General features: G+C 36.6%; 1 protein-coding gene across 1 annotated transcript in view; it reads left to right on the top strand.

Annotated features, from left to right (window-relative positions):
- ABCB11 (ATP binding cassette subfamily B member 11) overlaps positions 1 to 25,525 on the top strand; it is a 120,498-nt gene that overhangs the window by 68,429 nt on the left and 26,544 nt on the right. The window contains exons 15-19 of the mRNA XM_055108392.1: positions 595 to 765; positions 1,259 to 1,460; positions 2,323 to 2,386; positions 6,501 to 6,603; positions 12,660 to 12,824. Coding sequence (XP_054964367.1) covers positions 595 to 765; positions 1,259 to 1,460; positions 2,323 to 2,386; positions 6,501 to 6,603; positions 12,660 to 12,824 — 705 coding nt within the window. The remainder of the gene's footprint in view (positions 1 to 594; positions 766 to 1,258; positions 1,461 to 2,322; positions 2,387 to 6,500; positions 6,604 to 12,659; positions 12,825 to 25,525) is intronic.

Raw genomic sequence — 25,525 nt, 5'->3', positions numbered from 1 at the left:
ATGTGTAAAAAGCTCAGAACCATGCTTTATTCATGGTAGGGGCTCAATTCATGTTGGTTAGTAATAAGCAAGATAAGTGTCTGACCGCTAACACCTAATTATTAGATTCCAATGTTGTGCTAGGCCTGTGAGATAATCAGTAACCATCTTTTGTCAATGATAATCCTTATAAAGCTAGTTTGACCTTTTATTCGTAATGTAAAAACAGCCTTTGCGTTATATTTTGCTGTGTTGTCTAACAGGAGAAAAGAGACACAGATTTGCTCCGTGCTTTAATCCTCTGAGATAGATATTTAGGACCGTGACCAATTTTTATTTTGGTTGAAAAATCTTATTTGAAGTTGAGCTAAAGAGGAATATTTACACAGCCCAGTAAACCCTGGAATAAAAGCATAAATCAATTCCTTTATTTCACACATAAATATTGATTAGACAATAACCTATCTGGGGAAGGGATATTTCTTTCAGTGGAAGTCGGAGCAGTGAAAATTCGCGCTTGAGAAGAAAACTATGACAGAAAGGACATTGTAGTGGATCACTGTTAGAAGCCATCAAATTCTTTTCCCTTCATGACTGGTGTCATCTTCCATCTAGCAATTTGACACCCTTGTTGGAGAAGGAGGAGGCCAGATGAGTGGTGGCCAGAAACAAAGGGTAGCCATCGCCAGAGCCCTCATCCGAAATCCCAAGATTCTGCTTTTGGACATGGCCACCTCAGCTCTGGACAATGAGAGTGAAGCCATGGTGCAAGAAGCGCTGAGTAAGGTTTGTGGAAGTCTTAGTCCATTTTACAGGTCCATGTGGAAATGCTTGTGCTGCTGCAGGAAAGGCAGCTCCTTGTGGGGTGGGAGGGATGGGAGTAGTTGATACTACATGGGTTCATGCATCTAGTCTGATTGTTTAGAAAATATTAGCTGACTACAATCTTCCTCACAGTTGAACATAAGAAAGTTATAATTTGTTTCCAAAAGCTACACATGTAAAAGTTTAAATCTTGTTAAGACTAGCTTATGATATTTTTTAAGTTACCTAAAAAATTGTTTTTAGCTGTTGATTAATGGCAGCAACAGGGCCAGTGTGTGTTGGGGTTTATGGCTGCAAGAAAATGTGCTGGTCTTTTCTAATGTCTGCACAGCCTATTTAAGAATATTCCCAGGGACCAAGGATCTAACTTTCCTATGGATTCTGAAATGATCCAAAGGTCAGTGTCAGCTCTGTCTCCCAGTTTTGTTTAATGGTGCACTGTACATTCTTACAGATTCAGCATGGGCACACAATCATTTCAGTTGCTCATCGCTTGTCTACGGTCAGAGCTGCAGATACCATCATTGGTTTTGAACATGGCACTGCAGTGGAAAGAGGGACCCATGAAGAATTACTGGAAAGGAAAGGTGTTTACTTCACTCTAGTGACTTTGCAAAGCCAGGGAAATCAAGCTCTTAATGAAGAGGACATAAAGGGCAAGTGCTTTTTCCCTATACTTGTATGTTATATTAAATAGTTAATGTCTATAGTGCTTTACGGTTTTCTATGTATTTCAATACTCACTGTTCTCCCAACAACCCTGGCAGGCGTTATATAGATGGTAAAGGAAACAACTGAAGCTCAGGAAGCTAAGCTATCTGATCCAGTTACAGCACTAAAACCAAGGCTTCTAACTTTCAATTCCATCTCCTCTTTTTTTTTTTTTTTTTTTAACCCTGTGCAAATAGAAGAGGCTTCCTAGAGTGTGTTCCGCACGCAGTAGAAGCTTCATGCTTATTGGCTGAGTGAATTAATCAATGACAAGAAAGTATAATACTTATTTTCAAATGTAGATAGATACTTCAGGTTCTAGTGCACCTTCTTTTTTATCAGTCTGAATTTTCTGACTTGGTGGTTACCCCAATCTAAATTAACCAACCACTCTAAACTTTCTCCACCATTTCACTCCATTAGGTGTAACTACTATATACATTTAACATATGAGGGTTATTCTGAATAGACTTTTGAAAAGTTTAGTGTTTCTATCATTTTTTTTTTTTGCTACTTCTGATGGACTTCTCTTAAACTTTTTATGATTTATGCTTAAAAAAAACCTGTTTCTGTAGAGGTAACAAGCTATTGTATGGTTTAAATGACTCAGTCTTGCTGAGTATTTTGAAATTTTTTATTAGAATCTGCAGGACAAGTCCTGAGTTTTATTTATTGCAATAAAGTTAACAGAATGTTTTGGCATTTGACATAGTAATTATATTCTAAGCAAACATAGTAAAGAATTCTACTTGGATATGGTTCTGTTTATTGTATATACTAAAAAATTGCTCCTGCTGTGTTGAGTAGATGCAACTGAAGATGACATGCTTGCGAGGACCTTTAGCAGAGGGAGCTACCAGGATAGTTTAAGGTAAGCTCGAGCCATGGGGCAGATTTCAAGCTTTCCAAATATTCTGAGGAGTCCTCTGTAGTCCTAATCCTCAGAGAATATCTCAGGTACAACAAGGAAACTCTGAGTAGACTGCCAGGTCTTGTCAAATATGAACATGCAAGTGATCCTTGGTTGCTATATTGACATTTCTCTCCCCAATTCGTGGTTTTTTTGTTTAGCTTCTCATCTTATTGGGGATAAGGGTTACAATGGAGATGCTTTATGGTTAAAATTGTTGTGTATTGAGCTTAGAAAAGGGACTTCTTTAAAAAAAAAAATCTGTGTTTAGTGGTCCTCTGCTCCAAGTTAACTGTGGTATGAAACACTGTCTTACATGAAGGTCATATTCATGCCTTTAGCTCCACTCTTTAATCTACTGAGCTCCAATTGAATTACAAACACTTCTGCTCCCAGAGTAACCCATCTGAAGTCAAATCATTCCATAACTAGATGAAGTAAGAAATGTAATTTTTTAGCACTTAAAACAATTTTCCTAAATAAGAGCTATTTATTTTTCCCTGGATCAATATAAAGCTGTTTACTTTCAAAATATATTTTTGGAGTATGCTATTAGTGAGGCTACACACTTTAGTCTTTCATCCTGGTTTAAGAGTTTCAATAAAACTGCTCCTCTGATGTTACAAGTCTGTATTAAGAAGAATTCTGCCCAGGAGTGTTTGTCTATATTTATAACTGTTATTCAAGATTTTTTTTCTTAAGTCAGGAGATTTTTAAAAGGCAATGAGATGGTAGCAATATCTCTATGATTGCCCTTTCCATTTCTAGGACATTTAATGCAAGGCTGTGCAAAGTCTCAGAGATAAGACTTGCTCATTCAAGATGGATAATTATTTATTGAAAAGTTGTTAAAGAGCCTTAAAACATTCAGCTAACAATTCCAAGTAGTTCAAACGCAGATTTATTCATTAAAATATTCAAAGAATAGCTCACAAAAAGTACTGTATTTATTTTCAGATGTAGATAAATACTTCAGGCCCTAGTATATCTTTTCCTTATCAATTTGAATTTTCAGACTTGGGTTTTCCTATCTTTCTTCTTGAGAACAAGTTTATTCAAACAAATTTTAAGAAATGCTAGTTTGATTGAATTTACTGAATTTGGCAAATAACAAAGCAATAGCTTCACATTACTCTGTCATGTAAAAGGTATAAAACAACGTTATAGGCACCTGGTAGTAAGTTTAGTCATGGTTTTCTGATTCAATACTAAATTTAAATCATTCAAGTCATTAGAATCACAACCTGAAAATATCAACTAACTTCTTAAACCCAGAGAATGACTAGGCATCTCTTTTGGTCACTAGGTTAAAGGTTGCAAAGTGGACATGTTTCTTATGATCAGGCCAACAAGAAAATAAATATTTCCTTAACTCTTCAGACAAACAAAATTCTACTCATGTTAAGTAGTTTATTTGCAGTTTATTATTAGGACTAGTTAACCATTTTAATGTGAACATTAATTTGGCTATAATTTCTCACAAATGTTACATTTTGGTGATTAGGATGAGAAATCCAGAAATACGATCTACACACAGAAAGTAGCTATTAACCTCCTGCAGAGAAAGATTTGTACATTTGAGTATGAAAGTCTGTTAAAATATCTCATTGTATATGCTGACAGATTTTTCTTGTTGTCGTTAAAAGATGACTAAATGAAGTGTTAATATGTATCTTGTTTCTTTGGTTTCAGTTTTTCTGATGGCTAAGTTCCTTTTCAGCAATATATTTTAAATTCAAGAACAACTTAATACATAACAGCCACAAATTTCCTAAATAATAATGTTGAGAAAGAGAGTATTTATTTCCTCAAGTTAGTTGTTTTTATTTGCAGTGAGAAGTGGTACACAGCTTCAGAGAAGGGGAGGGACAGATGTTGTCAGTTTCTGAAAAGGGATGGTGTTTCTGGTAGATGAGAGAGGTAAACCTGCCTAGCACATGCACTGCCCATGGCCTCGTGACAGCCTAGGCTAGACAGCTCGAATGATCTGGAGAATCGTGAAAGAGAGAGACTTAAAAAATATAAAGTAGATATCCAAGGGGCCAAGGACATAGGTCTTCCCATACTCAGAACTGGAAGGTAGTCAGTCATATGTTGATGGCCTCTCCTGCTCCACAAACTCCTACCTTGGCATCCATTGCTCTGCATTTGCTTTTTAGGTCCTTGACCTTAAGTCTCCTCCTATCATGCACCTTGTTCTCACCAGCTGACACAAGCCTATTCTGCACACCTTCTGGAGAAGACATCCTGACCTCTGTTACCTAACTGGGAGAAATGACTTCATTGCTGTGTAGTTTCAGGCTAGGTGGGAGGGAGTCTCTGGAGGTGTCCCAGAAGTTTGGTGGCAGGGAGTAGCGTTGAGGAGTGGTTTAATGCCTGGTCATAATGAGTCTTGGCAAGAGTCTGAATGTGCAAGAGCAAGGAAGAGGGAGGGCTTGAGGTAATTGCATGGTGTTGAACCTGGGTGACTAAGAGGATGGAAGTGCCAATAACAGAAAATGGGAACAAATTGGAGCAACTCAGTTGATACATTACTGCCTTCTCTGGAAGGCTAGATGAGCATATAGTAGGCAGGCACCACCTTGATATTTGTTTTGGTGTAATTTCACTTGGATGCAAAATGGTAGAGAAAGATATGTGAATGGATTCATCTAGATGGCACTAAAACAGTTGATGCAGGTCTCCTCATCACTCACATCTCTCTCTTTACACCATTTACTTCAGGTGATTCTTTCTAAAACACAGTCTTCAGCATTGCCTCTTAACCATTAAGACTGTTTACAAATGACTGAAAACCTAACCCAACTTGGATTTACCTTTAGAGAGACAGAATCAGCTCATATAACTAAATATTCCAAAGATGCTTTGGCTTCAGGCAAGGCTAGAGCTTCAGTGATATGTCCAAGCTAGAAAATAGTTTCTCTCTCTTCTTTTCTCAGCTCTACTATTTCACTGTTGGCTTCATTTTTCAGAAAGCTTCTTTTTTTGAAGGTCTCAACATAATTGTCAACAGCTCCCAGCACTAAATACTTTAAGATTAACCTAGAGGAGAATGGGGGCCTCCTTCCCAGGAGTTTGGGGGAGGGAAGAGGAGGGTGGAGTCTGAACCAATCACTTCCCATGCTTGTCATGTACTCAGTATATTCAGCAAGCAACCCTGTCCTCCCCTGTCTCCATGCTTATGTTTATACGTTCTCTCAGTCAGAAATGCTCTTTTCTACAGTCTACAAATCCCCATATCCTACCTTAGCCATCTCATCCATGAATCTTGCCTTGGTAACACCTGTCATACATTTCTTTTTCCTTTGACTTTCCATACTCTTTATTCAAACCTGCCTAATAGCACTTACCACATTCTTCTTTACATTAGGGTGTGGTACAGGCCTCTTCTATAAGGTTTACATTTTTTGAAGGAGAAATCTGTTATTGGCTAGTCTTTGTGTCCCCAACATCACCTGGCATTGGTTTGTATGTTGTAGATGCCCAATAAGCTTCTGTTGAATTAATGAATAAATGAATGAACACATTGAGCTAAATTACATTTCAACAAGATACTCATTCATGCATGTCTAGGGGTAGTATATAGCCTGGAGAAAATCTCATCAGAGGCCCTATTTCCTCATATCATTTGTAACCATGCTAAAGTGAACACATCAGGTATGAGAGAAAGAGATCAAGACCACAATCTAAGCCAGAAGGAAGGTAAAGGAAATAGACTGTTGCCAAGGCAGCAATTATCAGAACCATGTGGGTTTGGAAAGTATTTGAGCCTTAGGTGGTTTTTTGATGAACTGGTAGGACAACTTTGCTCCCTTTCTCTTTCTCCCTCCCTGACTGCACTCTGAATCTGGGTCCAACGCTTGCAAGAGTTTAGGGCCCAGAGCAATCAACCTGATTAGCTCTGCCCTAAGATTAGCTCTGTCAAACCTAACCTGCAAGCTCCCTTTCCTGGTTACCATGTGACCTACCAAACATTTCTATTTATTTGACATATGAAATGTAAACTTGGACACCAGTTGATCCTGCTCCAATCTGGCCACAGTCTACACTGTTTCATCTTTCTGTTTATTTACAGGGCTTCCATCCGGCAACGCTCCAAGTCTCAGCTTTCTTACCTGGTGCACGAACCTCCATTAGCTGTTGTAGATCATAAGTCTACTTATGAAGAAGATAGAAAGGTCAGGCACCAACTGCTTATGGGGGGGAATGGAAGAAGTCTCTCCTGGGGACTGTTGGGTACCCTTTAAGCCTGAGAATATGAGTTTTCTAGATATATATCTAGCAGTGTTTCAAGTCAGACTAAAAGACAGAACATTAAGACCTAATGAAAACTCTAAATTTTACACAATATTTTTAATGCAGATTAGTTAATTGATTATTTTTAAGAATACAAGGTAATGAAAACTGGACTTCCAAGGGTTAATTGTCTCAGACAAACTATTCTAACAAACACAGAATGTGTGAATTATAGATATTTAGCAGATTATTTGCTCATATGTAGAAATCCTTTTATAAAAGTTGTTAAGAATACCTGAAAACTTTCTTCTCAAATTTTAAAATTTCTTTCTTAAATTACAATAATTTTGGCAAAAATACCTTGATCAACAAAAGTGTTTGAATAGGCTAGCCCTTATTACAAGTTATCAAAATATTTGAATTAATGGAGGCCAATTAGGTTTCACAGACATTTGTTGATTTCATACAATTTTATAATGGTTTTAAGATACATTTAAAATAATACTATCAATTTTAACATAATTCAAGGTAGCATAAAATTAAAGAGCTAGGAGAGCAAACAACATGTATAGCAATATACAATTTCTTCCTAAGGATGCAGGTGTCCTGCTGTTGTAGACATTGTCTAATTTCCACATAAACAGACCACCCATTCTCCTCCAAGCCTTTCCTCATTACTGCACGTTACGTGTCAGCCCTGATACTTTTACGTTCATTCCCCTACCACCCTTCATTAGAAAATTTTCATGGCAATTTTCTTATTGAGCCTTAATCAAAGTCATGTTGACTTATCCCCTTTCTAAATTATAAGCCTCTTAAAGTTGGTGATACATCTTATTTGTGTTTGAACCAACTTGGTTACCTAACCCAGTGCCTTGCACTTAGTAAGGCATCAGGAGATTTTAAAAATTAGAATGAAAACATGAATTTCTACAATAAAATAAAACCCCAACTGCAAGATTTATCAAAGCAAATAAGTCAGAGAATTTTTAAATTACAAGCACATCCATTATGCATGATATAATTTCAAATTGTCTTAAATAAAATTCCAACACGTGAATCCACTAGGCAGTAATTACAAACATTAATTCATAATGGACAAATTTGGAATAAAGTAGAGTACTCCTTATGACCGTATGAAAATGACAAGGGAGTGACCGGGTTCTCTTTTGTTTTTAATGTATTAATACTGAATAAACAGAGGTCTCAATTTCTAACACAGGCTTTAAATAAATTCCATAGAAGACTTTTTCTCAGGAGCAGCAGGATGAATCACAGTGAGAGAAAACACATTTAGCAAGCATGGTTTCTTACTGCATCCTGCCACTAAAGACTCAACCTCTCTTCTAGTTCTAGAAATAGCTGTTTCATTGAGTCCATGGTGCTGCCCCAAATAACTATAAGATGTATTATATAAGAACAGGAGTTTAATAGAGCTCCAGGGGAGAAAGAACCAAACACTACATTGACATTTCTATTGAACCATAACAATACCAATCATATTTAATTTTTGCATTTTAATTTTTTCTAGTTTCTGGGTAAATATTTGACAATAAAAGTAAAAGTAAGAAAGGATGGAAAGAAGGGAGGGAGGGAAGGAAAATCTGACTTTTTCATTGTTGTTGTTCAAGCTGGTAGAGGACCTAGCGTAGGTGTAGAGGACCATCAGATTCCCTGGACATCTGGAGATCAGATTCCCATAGAGTTCTCTTGATGCAGGAACAATTCAGGAGGGAGCCATTTAACTCAAAGGAAATCTAAATCTAACATACGGGCTAGTTTTACAGAGATTAAAATGTTTCATATTATGTTCTACTAGTCAGCATTATACATTTAGAATAGAACAATTAAACTCAATTATATGTAGGCCAGCATACGTTTTAAAAGATGTGACTTTACGTTCTCTCTAGTTAAGGGAGATAGAAAGGAAGAAGAGAGAAAAAATGATAGGAGAGCCAATGTGATTATACTAAAGCTCCAAGGGGAAAAGGTCTCATATTAATACCACTGGTTTGTACGATAATTTTATTAGTCCTTTAGGTTTAAAAAATTAATGATTTTTGAAAAGAAAATAATGGAAAAGGGTTAATAAAATTTGACTTATGAAATTTCTAATCTCAAGTAACATTATATGGTAAAATGTTGCTCTGTTTTGGTATTTTAAAGTATTTTAATACTTAACTAAATTCCACAAGCCCAAGCATTGGTGAAATCCTTTCTTTTTCTCATGTTGATGGAAAAGGCCTAACCTTACTTTCTGTAGATTGGGAAATACTCTCTTACGGTGCTAAAGGTCGATTCACACAAAGGAGTTATCGCCACCTTGTGGTCTTGTGGAGTATTGACTCTAAAACTTAGAACCATTTCCTGAGAAGTCTGTGCTTTCACCCAAGGTCTCATGGTTAGTTGGTGACAGAGATGAGACTATACCCATCTATCCTTGCTCTCCAAGCAGTACTCTTAGCTCCTGTAAATGGGGTCAGATGTTAGTTACAATGTTGACAACATTAAGTTTAGGATTAGGGAAACCCACAGGCTAAAGTTTTTAGTCTCTAATATTTACGCAATCTCTTTCGGTGAAACTAAAACACAAGGCAGAACATGTATGAGATCAAGTCAGGATCAAATATTAGACACCCATAACTGCATCACAGATAACTTATGTGATAGGATTTAGGTATTGGTTAAGATAAGACAGAAATGGGACCCATAAAAGTGGCTATCACTATTAGTTCACTTGAAAAATCTCTGCTCCTTTGTCATAGTTACCACTTTTTATCATCAAATCTTAAAGTTATTATTAGGGCAGGGAACCTCTACTGAATGGAAGGCAGAAATTAGTGTAACAAAGTATAGAAAGCAAGACCTAAGATTTAAGTCGGAGGTTATTTTTCCTCTGGCCTACACAGAAGATGTAAGAAAGGAAACTGAGAAAAGCCCAGTGTCTAGCATTGAACTATGAATGCATCATAGTAGATGAGCAATTTTAAATAAATCTCTTATTGCATGTATGCAGCATGGACATAAAAGTTTCATTCATTCTTTTATCCCATAAACATCGATTGTACACTGTGAAGTGCCAGGTATCACATTGAGGATGCAAAAATGAACAAGAGCTATTGTTACTCTCCCTACTATGGAGCTGCTGACAGGCATTTCTTTACATATGATTTTTTTAAAAGTGCTGTGCAACCTGCCAGTGCTACAATAGAGGTACAAGGAAACACATATAAATTTTATAATTTTACCTGTCTGTGAGATTTGTTAATTTATAATCTTCTCTTTATGTTTAATTTTGCAAAATCAGAGAGAAAAATATTTCTTTACAGAATGACTTTAATTATTTTTTGTATTGTTTTCTTTTATTCCTCTCCTGTTCTTTTAGTGGAGATATCAAATAAAATGCAATCAAAAGTCCAATATTTAGGGACAGATTTTCTAGTTTTTGCATCATTCAAGCTGGACAGTTGCATTTTTTCGGGGGGGTCAAACTTTAAAGTCAAACTTTTAGTATAGAGGAACCAAAGAAAATTATTTTAATTAATTTGTATTTCTTGTTAGTGTCTCTTGGAATGAAAACCACTAGACAAGAATTACTTTGTATCGCTCTGAAATGTCCTAAGTGTTGTTGTTTAGAGTTAAGGATAACTTTAGGTATCAGAAGGTTGGGAAAATTTCTATCATGTCAGGCTGTGGGTGGACCATCCTGCGGGGCAATGATTCCAGAAAATGCTGGTATTTAATGTCACAAGGAAGCTGGCAGAATTTAGTGAGTGCTAATAGTCTTCACAAGTTCCAAAGCCTACCCTTTGATGGTACATACAGCACAGCTGACACATCTAAAACATACATTATAGAATCCTAGCCATTTAGTGGTGAGAGGAGCCTTGGAGTTCTCACATACTGAACTTTGGTTACCAGAATTACCTGATGAGTATTTTTTAAGACAGAGATTCACAGTTAGGCCTACTAAATTGGAATTCTCGTGACAGGATACAGGAATCTGGTTTTTTAATCATCAACCCACATGAATCTGAGAGCATCCAGATCTGGATACCAACCACTCTCCAGAACAGAGAAGGGGTGAAATATTTTGCTCTATTGCAAGCATTCAGTTAGTCTCACACAATTTCATGATGCTGGCAGAATACATGAGCATCCTGAATCACAGTGTTCATATTCGGGTTTTTTTTTTTTTTTTTTTTTTGGAGATGCAGTCTTGCTCTTTCACACAAGTACCCTGAACCAGAGACAAAGGACTTTATTACTCATAGCAATAGCAGTAGCCAGTGTTCAGCATTTGCACTGGCTCCCCAACCCAACCCCCAGTTCCCACAAGGCAATGCAAAGAGGGCCAGATGATACCAACAAATGAAGCGAGTGTTTTAAACGAGAGGAAACCTGGGCTTGAGGAGCCTGACTCTTTCATAATGGGCAGATGGGGGCAGTAAGGTTTGCACTTTGCTTGGGATGAAGACACCTTCTTTGTCCTCCAAAACTGTTTGCTATACAAATACCCTTGAAAAAATAACCTGAATGAAGGTAATCAATGCCTCTGTTCACAAGACGTGCAAAAACATGGGAGACTCGGAGAGACTGTTTCCCCAGAATTACTTAGTCCAAGTCTCTCGTTTTAAGGATGAAATAACTGAGGTCCAGAGAGCTAGAGCACTTAGTAATACACTTTACTGGTGGCCACGTTGGGCTTTTCCAAGAGCTCCATTTTTTCTATGCCTATTACACTCATGCTTTCCCAGGTACCCTTCTTCCTTTCTGGCATAGGTTGCCTAGAGCTAGTAAGCTGTCACAGGTGAAATAATTGAACAGAAGGACCTGCTGCATGAGTGAGCAGTAATGACAAAGTACAAATGGTGAGAGCAGGCCAAGAGAGAACTTGAAGTGGAGGTAGTACCAAATTCATCACCAGTCCAAGTTGCCTTCCCTCATTTTATTTGACTTGCAACTGTAATGAAATGGACATGACACCAGACTTTCATTTAAAATGAATGTGGTCTTTGACTTTGTAAGCAAAGGGAAAATTTTTGAAGATCCTTGCTGTTGTCTATCCCTGCCATCCTGCTCCCTAAAAGATAAATTACTGTGTTAATGAAAGAGAGCACTAATTAAGCTTTATAGTCGATTTGCTGTATATATTTTTGGTAAATGTTAATAGAAAAGCTTTTAAAAATCAATACAAACCTGTATAAGCTACCTAAAATCCTTTCTAAAAGTGGGTAATAAATTTAACAGATTAATGAATTAATTACGCTTAAGACCAAACTTGAGTAGTATCCATAGCAAGGAAAAACGATGGCCAAAAAAGACAACGGAGGTCCATGAGAAGGTAAAAAATTGCTAGCTCTGACTTGAATGGCAACTAAAGAGAAATGCTGATTAATGTCCACTCTGTGTGAAGAAAATGTGCAATTTAGAAATCCGAATGCAGTACTACTTACCTCTGGGTACTAATTAAGGAAAACCTTACTGAAAACATCTCAATGATAACTGTTGACACCACTTAATATATTTTAAAAATTTTTTTGTCTTATTTCATATATACTGGCCTACCTTAGAGCTTTAGCCAGTTACTATATTATAGAACCTTGACATTTATTTTAAAAAATTGAAAATTTCACCGGTCCTCACAGGTATAAATACAACCGTAGCAAAGGTTTTCTTTTTTTAATGGGAGTTATTTTTCTCCAAGATCCAACATATTTATTACTCTCTGAGAGTTAATACACATGTAATCATGAAATAAGAACTATAAACTCACCTTCAAATGCGTATTCCCTCAGTTCAGTTTTTATTCAAGCCACAGCAATAGTTTTGTTCAAAACGATTCCTCAAAAAATAACAAACCACCATATCCCATAGACATTTGAGGTCACTCATAACTAATCGAACCATGACTCTTAAATCTGTGAATACCAAAGGATCTGCTGCAAAATGTCTTGAGTACATTTAGATGATTAATATAACCCTCTCTCGGCTCAAGGACAAGGACATTCCTGTGCAGGAAGAAGTTGAACCTGCCCCAGTTAGGAGGATTCTGAAATTCAATGCTCCAGAATGGCCCTACATGCTGGTAGGGTCTGTGGGTGCAGCTGTGAACGGGACAGTCACACCCTTGTATGCCTTTTTATTCAGCCAGATTCTTGGGGTAAGTACACAGCTGGACTAGCTTTCTTCTTCTCATACCTTTTATTTTATTATTTTGATAAGTCCGCTCTTTGTTTTCATGTATTTAGCTCTTTTCTGTTAGTTCATTTTTCTCATCTCTAAAGAATGAAAAATTTCCTAAGCCTCCATCACACAGAGGGTAAGAAGGCAAAGCTGAGAACTCTCATTTGGGCTGGCAGGGCACTCAGACAGTCATTGTGCCTATAAAAAAGAAAATGGTACTGTCACTGAAAATTTTGTGTTAGAAGTGGGCAATTTTTCTAGTAAGGTATATCAAACCTAATCAAAATGCAAAGTGGATTCACTGAATAATACAAAAGGCTTTTAGGGAAATTTTGATCTTGCTGAACAGCAGAGGTACAAAGTTTGACTTATATAGCAGGTGTTAGTGTTTGATGTATAATTCTCCACGGATTGCACTATTAAAATAGTAATGTGGATAGGAAGCAGAAAAAGAAAGACAGAAGTAAAATAAGGCATGGTTGAAAACTAAGCTTATTCCAATTTTTCACTTCCTAGAATTTCTTATGTTCTCTATCTGACTTGATTGCTGTAATCATCATAATAACTATGAACATGTATCAGGCAATATCTAAGCATTTTATGTACAATAGTTCATTTAAGTTTACTAACAACCATCTAAGGTAGGTATTCTTGTTATTTCTATTTTACAAAGGAGCAAACCAAGGCACAGAGAGCTTAGGCTAGCAAGTGGTGGAGTTGGGATTCAAATCCAGCCAGTGTAACTGTAGAACCAGGTTCTAGTAAAATCTTGTCATTGCAAGATTAGTTATCAAAATTTGATCATGGAAACAGTACTGAAAGACAGCTGACTAGATGCAGGTATTATGTGCCTTCTCCATGAAGAGGAATCAGAATAGTAGGTAGATACTTACATTTGGAACAGATTTTCTGGGCTAGAACATTAGGATTCATCAAACAAGGGATGGGAAGCACCAGAAATAAGAAAGGAGAGGATCTGAGGCAGCTTACCCAGTGGGGGACTGCCTGAGAGCCACAAGAGGCTTTTGGATATGGGCAAACAGTAAGAGAGAAACATCCAGGGATCCAAAATGGGCTTTTACAATCTTGGCTATGGGATAAATCCTTGACCCACTAGGGCCTTTTCCCTGACATGAAGAGCTGCCTAAAGATTCCACGGAGATGTTACTCCAAAAGGGAAACCCACACAGAATCACACGGGCATCCAATCCTGGAGCAGCCTCTGTCAGGCATCATTTTGAGGGCCTAGATACCAGGAATATACAAACATGCACTGCCTCTGCACTGCTCCAAGGAGAGAGAGGGGAGACTAGATAATCCCATCACCCCTGGGAGGATCCCTGCCACGCTGTTGTGGTCTACTGTTGAGACTGAGTCATGAACAGACTCAGAGTAGTATCATACAAAGATCACACTACTGCATGAACCCAAAATCAAAGCCAAAGTATTTTTTAAAAATCTCCCCTACAAAAGCAAATTCAAAAATTGGAACAAGCAACTGATACATCAGATATACAGATATCAGTGGAAGGACATAGGAAACATGAAAAAGCATGGAAATATGATACCACCAAAGGACCACAACAAGTGTCCAGCAACCAATAATGGTGTGGCTTTGTGTCCCCACCCAAATCTCATGCCAAATTGTAATCCCCACATGTTGAAGGAAGAACCTGGTGGGAGGTAATTGGATCATGGGTGGGTGGATTTCCCCCTTGCTATTCTTGTGATAGTGGGTGAGTTCTCACGAGATCTGGTTGTTTAAAACTTTGTAGTCTTCCCCTTTCACTCTCTCTTCCTCCTGGTCTGGCCATGTGAAGACATGCCTTGCTTCCCCTTCACCTTCTGCCATGATTGTAAGTTTCCTGAGACCTCCTCAGCCATGTGGAACTGTGAACAAATTAAACCTTTTTTCTTCATAAATTACTCAATCTCAGCATCAGTGTGGCCTGGATGTGAGACAAGGAGTCAAAAAAGATTATTTTGGAGCTTTAAGATTTAACGACTGCCATGCTGGGTTTTGGACCTGCATGGGGCCTGGAGCACCTTTGTTTTGGCCAATTTCTCCCTTTTAGAACAGAAGGATTTACCCAATGCTTGTACCCCCATTTTATCTTGGAAGTAACTAACTTATTTTTGATTTTACAGGCTCATAGTTGTAAGGGACTTGCCTTGTCTCATATGAGACTTTGGACTTAGACTTTTGAGTTAATGCTTAAATGAGTTAAGACTTGGGGGACTGTTGAGAAGGCATGATTGTGTTTTGAAATGTAAGAAGGACATGAGCTTTTGGAGGGGTCAGGGGCGGAATGATATGGTTTGGCTCTGTGTCCCCACCCAAATCTCGTGTCAAACTGTAATCCCTACATGTTGAAGAAGGGAACTGGTGGAAGGTGACTAGATCATGGGAGGAGATTTCCCCCTTGCTGTTCTCATAATAGTGAGTGAGTTCTTACAAAATCTGATAAAAGTGTGTAGCACTTCCCCCTTGACTCTTTCTTCCTCCTGCTTTGGTCATATGAAGATCTGCTTGCTTCCTCTTTTCTTTCCACCATGATTGTTAAGTTTTTTGAGATCTCCCCAGCCATGTGGAACTGTGAGTCAATTAAACCTCTTTTCTTCATAAATTACCCAGTGTCAGGAATAGCAATGTGAGAAGAGTTTAATACAGATACCAATGAAAAAGAATTTCTTGAAATGCCAGGTAAATAATTTAAAATATTGATTTTTAAAGATAGTAAAATGCAAGAAAAATCTGAAAACCAATACAAAGAAATCAGAAATCAATTCAGGATATGAATGAGAAATTTACCAAGGAGATAAATAGCATTTTTAAAAAATAAGCAGAAATTCTGGAACTAAAAAATTCATTGAAGGAAATACAAAATACACTTTAAAGCTTAGATCATATACTAGACCAAGCAAAGATAAGAATTTCAGAACTTGAACACATGTCTTTTGAAATAATCCAGTCAGACAAAAATAAGGAAAAAAGAATAAAAAGAATGAACAAAGCCTTTGAGATGTCTAGGACTAAGTAAAGGGACTGAACATGGACTAAATAAAGCAACTGAACTTATGAATTATCAGTATCCTGAAAGGGAAGAGAGATCAAAATGTTTAGAAAACATATTTTAAAAAATCATCAATAGCAACCTCCCAAGTCTGTCAAGACTGTTAGACAACCAGTTCAGAAGTCCAGTGATTCCCCAGGCAAACACATTACAAAAAGGAATTCACCATTATATATTATGTTCAGAATGTCTAAAGTCAAAGTAAAAGAAAGAATTTTTAAATTTGCAAGAGTAAAGCATCTACTCATCTATAAAGGAAACCCCATCAGACTAATAGCAGACTTTTCAGCAGAAACCTTACAAGCCAGAAGAGAAAGAGATGGCATTTTCAAAGTGCTGAAGGGAAAAAAAAAAAAAAACTGTCAGCCAAGAATTTTGTATCCTGCCAGAATAAGCTTCATAAGTGAAGGAGAGATAAAGTTCTTCCCAGACAAGCAAACATTTAGAAAAATTATCACCACTAGATTGGACCTACAGGAAATGCTCAAAGGGGTCTTAAACATGGAAACAAAAGGTCATTGCTCACCATCACAACAACACATTGAAATATAAAACTCAGAGTTCATATAAAATAATCACACAAGGAAGAAGAGAAAAAAATAAAATGGCATAACAGAATTTCATCAAACTACAAAGACAAAAAAAAAACAGAAAAAAGGGAAACAATTTATAAAGTAACTTGAAAACAATCAGCAATATGACAGGAACAAAGCCTCACATATCAATATTAACCTTGAATGTGTGACTCCCAAAAATCTGAGACAGGTCCCAGTTAATTTAGAAAGTTTATTTTGCCAAGGTTGAGGATGTGCACCCATGACACAGCCTCTGGAAGTCCTGACAACATGTGCCCAAGGCAGTCAGAGCACAGTGTGATTGTATACATTTTAGGGAGACATGAGACATCAATCAACATATGTAAGGTGAACATTGGTTTGGTCTGGAAAGGCAGGACAAGCCAAAGCAGGGAGGGGTCTTCCAGGTCATAGGTAGATAAGAGACAAATGGTTACATTCTTTTGAGCTTCTGATTAGCCTCTCCAAGGGAGGCAATCAGGTATCCCTTTATCTCAGTGAGCAGAGGGGTGACTTTGAATAGAATGGGATGCAGGTTTGCCCTAAGCAGTTCCCGATTTGACTTTTCTCTTTAGCTTAGTGATTTTGGGGGCCCATATTTTCCTTTCACAAATGTAAATGGATTAAATGTCCACTATTAAATACATATTGGAAGAATGGATTAAAAAAAATAATCCAACTAAATGCTGACTATAAGAAACTCACCGTACTTATAAAGACACATATAGACTGAGAGTAATGGGGCGTAAAAAGATATTCCATGCAAATGGAAACCAAAGTTGAGCAAAAGTAGCCATACTTATATCAGATAAAACACTTTAAATCAAAAATAGTAAAAAAAAATAAGACAAGATAATTATATAATGATAAACTCAACAAAACGTTATAACAATTCTAAATATATATGAACTCAACATCAGAGCACCCAAATTCACAAGACAAATATAAGAAAAACTAAAGAAAGATAGGGCAATGCAATAATAGTGGGGGAATTTAACACGCCACTCACACACTAGCCAGATCATCATGTCAGAAAATCAGCAAACAAACATTGGACATAAACTGGATTTTATATCAAACTTAACAGACATTTACAGAACATTCTACCCAACAACTACAGAATGTACACTCTTTTCATCAGGATATGGAACATTTTGCAAGATAGATCAGATATTAGGCCACAAAACAAGTCTTAATGAATTTTTTAAAAACTGAAGCCATATCAAGTATCTTCTCAGGCCACAGTGAAATAAAACTAGAAATCAATACCAAGAAGAAGTTTGGAAACTATACAAATACATGGAAATTAAACAGCATGCTCTTGAATAATCACTGGGTCAATGAAGAAATTAAGATGGAAATTAGAAAATTTTTTGAAATGAATGAAAATGAAAACACAACATACCAAAACCTGTGAGATACAGCAAAAGCAGTGCTAAGAGGGAAGTTGATAGCATTAAATGCCTACATAAAAAAGTAGAAAGATCACAAATTAACAATCTATCACTGGACTTCAAGAAACTAGAAAAAGAACAAACCAAACCCAAAGTTAGCAAAAGAAAAGAAATAACAAAGACCAGAGCAGAACTATTCAAAATAGAAACAAAAAAACAAAGGAGCAATGAAACAAAAAATTGTTTCTTTGAAAAGATAAAATTGATAAACTGCTAGCTAATCAAAAAGAGAGAAAATCCAAATAAACTCAATCAAAAATGAAAAAGAAGATATTATAACAGATACCACAGAAATACAAAAGATTATCACAGACTATTATGAACACCTACACTGGAAAACTTAGAGGAAATAGATAAATTCCTGGAAGCATGCAACCTACCAAGATTAAATCAGGAAGAAATAGAAAACCTGAACAGACTAATAATGAGTAGCAAGACTGAGTCAGTAATAAAAAATTTCCTAACAAAAAAAATAAAAGCCCAGGACCAGAAGGATTCACAGCTGAATTCTACCAAACAGGCAGAGAGCTAATACCAATCCTCCTGAAACTATTTTAGAAATCAGAGGAGGGAATTCTCCCTAACTCATTCTACAAGGCCAATATCACCTGATACCAAAACCAGACTAGGACATCACAAAAACAGAAAACTACAGACCAATATCTCTGATGAACATAGATGTGAAAATCCTTAACAAAATAACTGAATCCAAGAGCACGTCAAAAAGATAACACACCATGATCAGGTGGGATTTATACCAGGCATGCAAGGATGGTTCAACATATGCAAAGCAATAAACATGATATATCACATAAACAATATTAAGGGAAAAAATTATCATTTCAATAGATGCAGAAAAAACATTCAACAAAATTCATCATCCCTTCTTGATAAATATTCTCAATAAACTAGGCATAGAAGGAACATACTTCGACATAATAAAAGCCATACAAACCAACAGCAAATATCATCCTTAATGGGGAAAAGTTGAAAGAATTCTAAGAACTGGGACAAGATAAGGATGCCAATTTTCACCACTCTTATTTAACATAGTACTGGAAGTCCTTGCCAGAGCAATCAGGCAAGAGAAAAAAAATAAAAGGCATGCAAATTAGAAAAGAGGAAGCCAAATTATCCCTGTTTACTGATGAAATCATATTATTTATAGAATATCCTAAAGACTTCACCAAAAACTCTTAAATTTAGTAAGTGAATTCAGTAAACTTTCAGGATACAAAATTAATTTACAGAAATCAATAGTGTTTCTATACACCAATATTGATCTAGTTGAGGGCCAAATCATGAAGTTAATCCCATTTACAATAGCTACAAAAAAATACTTAGGAATATATTTAATCAAAGAGGTGAAAGATCTCCCTAAGGAGGACCACAAAACACTGATAAAAGAAATCATAGATGCCACAAACAAATGCAAAAACATCCCATGCTCATGGATTGGAAGAATTAATAACATTAAAATGACCATACTTCCCAAACCAATCCACTGATTCAATGCAATCCCTATCAAATTACCAGTGTCATTTTTCACAGAATTAGAAAAAAACAATTTTAAAATTCACATGGAACTAAAAAAAAGAGCCCTAATAGCCAAAGCAATCCTAAGCAAAAAGAACAAAGCTAAAGGTATCATATTATTTGGCTGACTAAATTATTCTACCAAGGTATACAAATAGACACATAGATCAATGGAACAGAATAGAGAACCCAGAAACAAAGCCACATACCTAACACCAAGTTATCTTTGAAAAAGTCAACAAAAATATCCATTGAAGAAGTGACACCCTACTCAATTAAAGGTGCTGGAAAATTTTGATAGCAGTATGCAGAAGAAAGAAATTAGACCCATACCTCTCACCACTTACAAAATTAACACAAGATAGATAGAACACCTAAACATAGACCTGAAACTATAAAAATACTAGAAGAAAACCTAGGAAAAACTCTTCTGGACATTTGCTTAGGCAAAGAATTTAATTCAAAGTCCTCAAAAGCAAACACAACCAAAACAAAAATAGACAAATGGGAGTAAATTAAGCTAAAAAGCTTTTGCACAGCAAAAGAAGCAGTCAACAGAGTAAACAAACAACTTACACAATTGGAGAAAATATTTACAAACATTACATCCAACAAAGGGCTAATATTCAGAATCTATAAGGAACTCAACTCAAGCAACAACCAAATAATTTCATTAAAAGGTAGGTGAAGGACATGAGCAGATATTTTTCAAAAGAAGACATACAAGCAGCCAACAAACATGAAAAAAATGCTCAACATCACTAATCATCATAGACATGTAAATTAAAACCACAAAGAGATACCATTTTACACCAGTCAGAACAGCTATCTTTAAAAAGTATAAAAACAACAGATGTTAGCAAAGATGTGGAGAAAAAAGAATGCTTATATACTGCTGGTGAGAATGTAAATTAGTACAACCTTTATGGAAAACAGAATGGAGATTTCTCAAAGAACTAAATGTGGAACTACCATTTCATCCAGTAATCTCACTGCTGGGCTGTATTAGGGACAGCGTTCTCTAGAGGGACAGAGCTAATAGGATATATATCAATATATGTATACACACACACATATACACATATATATACATATTTATAGGAGTTTATAGGCATTTATAGGATATATATCCTATTTTGTGTGCGTGTGTGTGTGTGTGTATATATATGGGAGTAATAGGATATATATCATTTTATATATATATAGGAGTTTATTAAGTATTAACTTACATGATCACAAGGTCCCACAATAGGCTGTCTGCAAGCTTGAGGGGCAAGGAAGGCCAGTCTGAGTCTAAAAACTGAAGAACTTTGAGTTTGATGTTTGAGGGCAGGAAGAATACAGCAGGAGAGAAAGATGTAGGCTGGGAGGCTAGGCCAGTCTTGCTCGTTTACATTTTTTTTCTTCTTGCTTTATATTCACTGAGAGCTGATTAAATTGTGCCCACCAGATTAAGGGTGGGTCTGCCTTCCCCAGACTGCTGACTCAAATGATAATCTCCTTTGTCAACACCCTCACAGACTCACCCAGGGGATCAATACTTTGTATTCTTCAATCAAGTTGTCACTCAGTATTAGCCATCATATGGGCATATACAAAGGGAAAGAAGTCATTATGTCAAAAAGATACCTGCACTCATATGTTTATTGTCACACTATTCACAATAGCAAAGACACAGAATCCATCTAAATTTTTATCAACAGAGGATTGGATAAAGAAAATATGGTATACCATGGAATCCTACTCAGCCATAAAAAGGATGAAATCATGTCTTTTGCAGCAACATGGACAGAACTGGAGGACATTACCCTAAGTGAAAAAATTCAGAAACAAAAAATCAGATGCCACATGTTCTCACTTAAAAGTGAGAGCGAAACAATGGGTAAACATAGACATACAGGATGGAATAATAGACACTAAAGACTCCAAAAGGTGGGAGGATGGGAGGGAGATGAAGTTTGAAAAATTGCCTATTGGGTACAATGTTCACTATTCAGGCGATGGGTGCACTAAAAGCCCAGACTTCAATATGCATGTAAGAAATCTGTGCTTGTACCCCCTAAATATACAAACATTTTAAAAAGTTAATTTTAAAAAAGCAGTTTAAAAAAATGTGATCATGTTTTCTTAGCTGAAATTCACACACACATATATACACATAAATCCTTTGAGGTCCACAAGGAAGGAAACCTAGAACTGTCAACTTGTACAAGGTGATGGGGCCAGGACTAGGGCCCAGGTTTACCGAATCCTAGTCTATAGAATTTGCCAACATATCACATTGTCAGAGCTTAGTAAATGATAAAAGCTTACATGTTAGTTCCCTACTCCATTTCTTTCTCTCACATCACCTCTCCTGACCGTAAAAATGACCCCACAAGCATGAGTTGTACAGAAAAACCTGGATAATCCACAAACAAAATCAAGTCCATCTTGTAAGGAGGGCCCCAGCCACCACTGTAGTTTTCGCATTGCCCCCTTGTGGTAAGTGAAGAAATCACATGAATTTCAGAAAGGTAGAGAATCGGAAACACTCAACTTTGATTAACTGAATTTCTAGTTATATGGTGCCATAAACTTTTATGCTGAAAATCTTTGAAATAATTTATATTTCTTGATTTCCTAGTAGGTACAATATCCAAATATAAAATGAATCATCTTTTATTCCCTCGACAGATCTGTATTGATTGTCTTCCCCAGACGTGGTGCTGGGGACTGGGGAATGCATATCGGTTATGATGCTTTCCCTAGTGGAGTTTTCAGTCTGTGAGGAAGATAACATCAACAAAAAAAACCCCCACTCATCATTCAACAAATATTTACCACCTATAGTTTTCCAGGCATTGTAACTAATGTTGGGCATAGAATGGAGGACAAGAAAATCATTGTGTGTTTGTGTGTTGCTTGCACAAAGCTGACATTCTAGTAGGGAGAAGCTGGGGAAGTGCATTTCACTGGGCAATGATGTTAGTGTAGAAGGTGTAGGGAATAGGGTTGGATCAGAAAGAATCCAAGCCTATGTCCTGGATGTTTGCTTTTTAAAAGAAATCCAAAATGTCAGCTTCTTTGCTGATTATTTCTTTACCTCTTATAAAAGCAGAGTAAAGAATATCCTCACCCATCTCCACCCAAACTGTGCATATGAGCTGCTGTGGAGAGTTCTGACTTTCATGTCAGGAGATCTTTCTTCTGGAACTGGCCCTTCTAGTTACTTACCACATCGTGTGTGCCCTGGGATCATGTCATACCTCTTCTCCCGGTCTCCATTTCCTACAAAATGGAGGATTTAAAAGATGATCTCTAAGATATCTTCCAGCTCTAGTGGTCCATGAAATGGCTAAGTTAAAAAAAAGAGAGATTCAACTATAATTGCTGTCCTTCTTGAGCACCTGCTTGGTCATTGGTGGTGACAATATTCTCTGTGTTTCTTCTGGTGACAACCAGAAACCTTAAGATGGACTTAGAGACTTAAAGGCTGCAGGACCAGAGTAGGCAGCATCTAGTTGATGAAATCCAAAGTCTGCTCGTCGTTCTTGTTCTCACAGGGTTATATTTGCTAAGAGAATGATGCTGAACAAACCACTATTTTTCCTCTCTGGTAGAGTAGGTTGTCTCTTTGCATAATTATCATGTGTTCATTAGTAAACTCATGATGCTTTCTTCTCACAGGGTATAATTGTGAGTCTATTTATAATTGCTCTGTTTTCCTTCTGACATACCTAAAGGGCACAATATGCACATTTGTTGTATTGAGACCACACTGTGGGAATGGACCCAGCAAATGATTGGGCCTTATTAGGAGCCCAGTTGCCAATCTAGCTAAGCCTCAATATACATGTAAGGCATAATTTGTCTGCTTCACTTTCCCTGTGTCCATTTGACTTGGAAAATGTGCCAATGTTCCAAGCACATCACTTGGGATGTAGCATGCTGGGGAAAAAAAAATGGATGTGAGAGTCGCCAGCTCTGGATTTGTAGTAGGTCTCTACTCTGTACTATCTGTATATATTTAGGTGAGTGATTTGTCCTTGATTAATTTCCTCATCTGTATAAGGAGCAAGAAAATCTACCTCACTGGGTTGTTTAGAGAATCATAATTCCTAATTTAAGTTAGAGCCGGTTAATCTACGCATTTGACATGTGGCACATAGCAAAAGGTTAATGAATGTTAGTTTTCTCCTTCAACAAACTTACCATTACAAAAATAGCAAAGATGTGTGCCAAAACTACAACTAGTAAAGGAACAGAGGAATCTATGGATGGATAGCCCTTGGAGTTGCATTTCAACAATAAGAATATACAAAGAACTCGTGGAGCAGAATTTTGTGAAAAAAGATTATGGATAGAGAGATGCCCAACCTTGAATTGGACAGTTGTATGAATTTTAATATTAGCTAAATGCTCTTTCTTTTTTTAACACTGAGAAGGTAAGTAATACAAAAAGCTAAAAGAGCATGCCCAATAGAAAACCACTGCACCAGAAGCCAAAAAACAGGCATTTTCTTATCTAGTAATAACCACTAGCTTAATGAACTTGAACAAACAACTTGATGTTTGGGGCTTTATTTTCCATCTATAAGAGTTAAATGGGAAAATCTGCTGTTCTATAGACCATCGTTATAAAAGGTGACCTTAAGGAGGAATGGGAATTGTGGCATCGCAGTTTGGAGTTTCAGGGTATTTGCACAGTAATTTTTAAAATATTTATCTTTAAATTTTTGAATTTTTAGACTCTGTAAACTTACGAGTTATGCTATGCTGGGAAGAATTGCTGTGCTACTTTCTGAACCCACTTTTACCAGTATTGAGCACCATGAAGGCCCTAGAAACTTCATCCTACAAACAGTAAAATCTCATTAATTTAGAACCCCTCCTACTCACTTTGTAATTTGCCATAATTTGAACGGGTTACTTTTGCTTTACAAAAAAAAGGATTTGTTAATGGAGTAGCACATATTGTTTCCAAGGAGATTTATTTGGCAAATAATAGGTACTTAGTAAATATTTTTGAATAAATGGTCTCCTTTGAACAACTGTTTGTTGACACTGTTTTAATGACTCAAATTAATTCAGGAAAATGAATAAAGATGTATTGTATAGCTCTCTAATGCATACTTCTGACCTTCCCAGTTCCCTCACCTGGCCTAAATTACAAAGGTTCTGTTATGCACAAAATCCATTTCACCACAAGGCAATGTCATTGGAGTATGTTCTTTCATTTTTCTTATTGTAACAAGATCCTCAGTTACTTGAACAGATGTCTGTAAATTCAGAATACGTTTGAGTGTAGTTTACTAAGCATTATACACTAAAAACTCCCACTCACAATGACCGTAGTTTTTTAGGGGGTGGGGGAATGTTTCAGCTTCTGGTGGGTTAGAGGCAACAACCTCAATATCAGATGAATGAAATTTTTTTCTCTCCTAAGGCAATTCCAGTCAATGCTTTGAGAGTTTCTTTTTTAATGCTGTATATTCTATAAAACTAATTAACTGGCAAATTACCTGAGTGAAAGTCATATTTTCTTTCATTTAGTAATAGAGAAAGATATAGGTCAAAATATTAATACAACTTTGAGTTTTGTCCCAGACAACATTTCCAGATCTCGATTCCCTCCGTCACTCCCTTCCTTCCCTTTTTCCTTCATGACTCCCTCTCTCCTTCCCTCCCTCTTTGCTTCCTTTCTTCCTTCTTCCCTTCCGTCCTCTCTTCCTTCTTCTGTCCCTCCTTCCTTTCCTTCCTTCCTTTCTTCCTTCTTTCTCAGCTTTATTACTTAAATGATTTAAGTCATTTTATCATCCTTTTCATCTGTGTTGATGAAAAACCAACACAATTGCCTAAAAAGGCAAAATAACAAGACAAAAATTCTGTAAGTCATCACCATTGGTTTTCATTCACCAGGTTTTCCGCCCCACAGAGGACTGTAGTACATCGTCATCATATTCATAGCTAACTTTCGTTTAATTACTAGCATGTTTAAAGTGGAACCATTATTTAAAAGACTTTATTTTTTTAGAGCACTTTTAGGTTTACAGCAAA

This window comes from Pan paniscus, chromosome 13 (genome assembly GCF_029289425.2).
Source record: "Pan paniscus chromosome 13, NHGRI_mPanPan1-v2.0_pri, whole genome shotgun sequence".
Lineage (NCBI taxonomy): Eukaryota > Metazoa > Chordata > Mammalia > Primates > Hominidae > Pan > Pan paniscus.
Note: the sequence above shows the minus strand (reverse complement) of the source record. Positions and strands in the feature narration are given on the sequence as shown.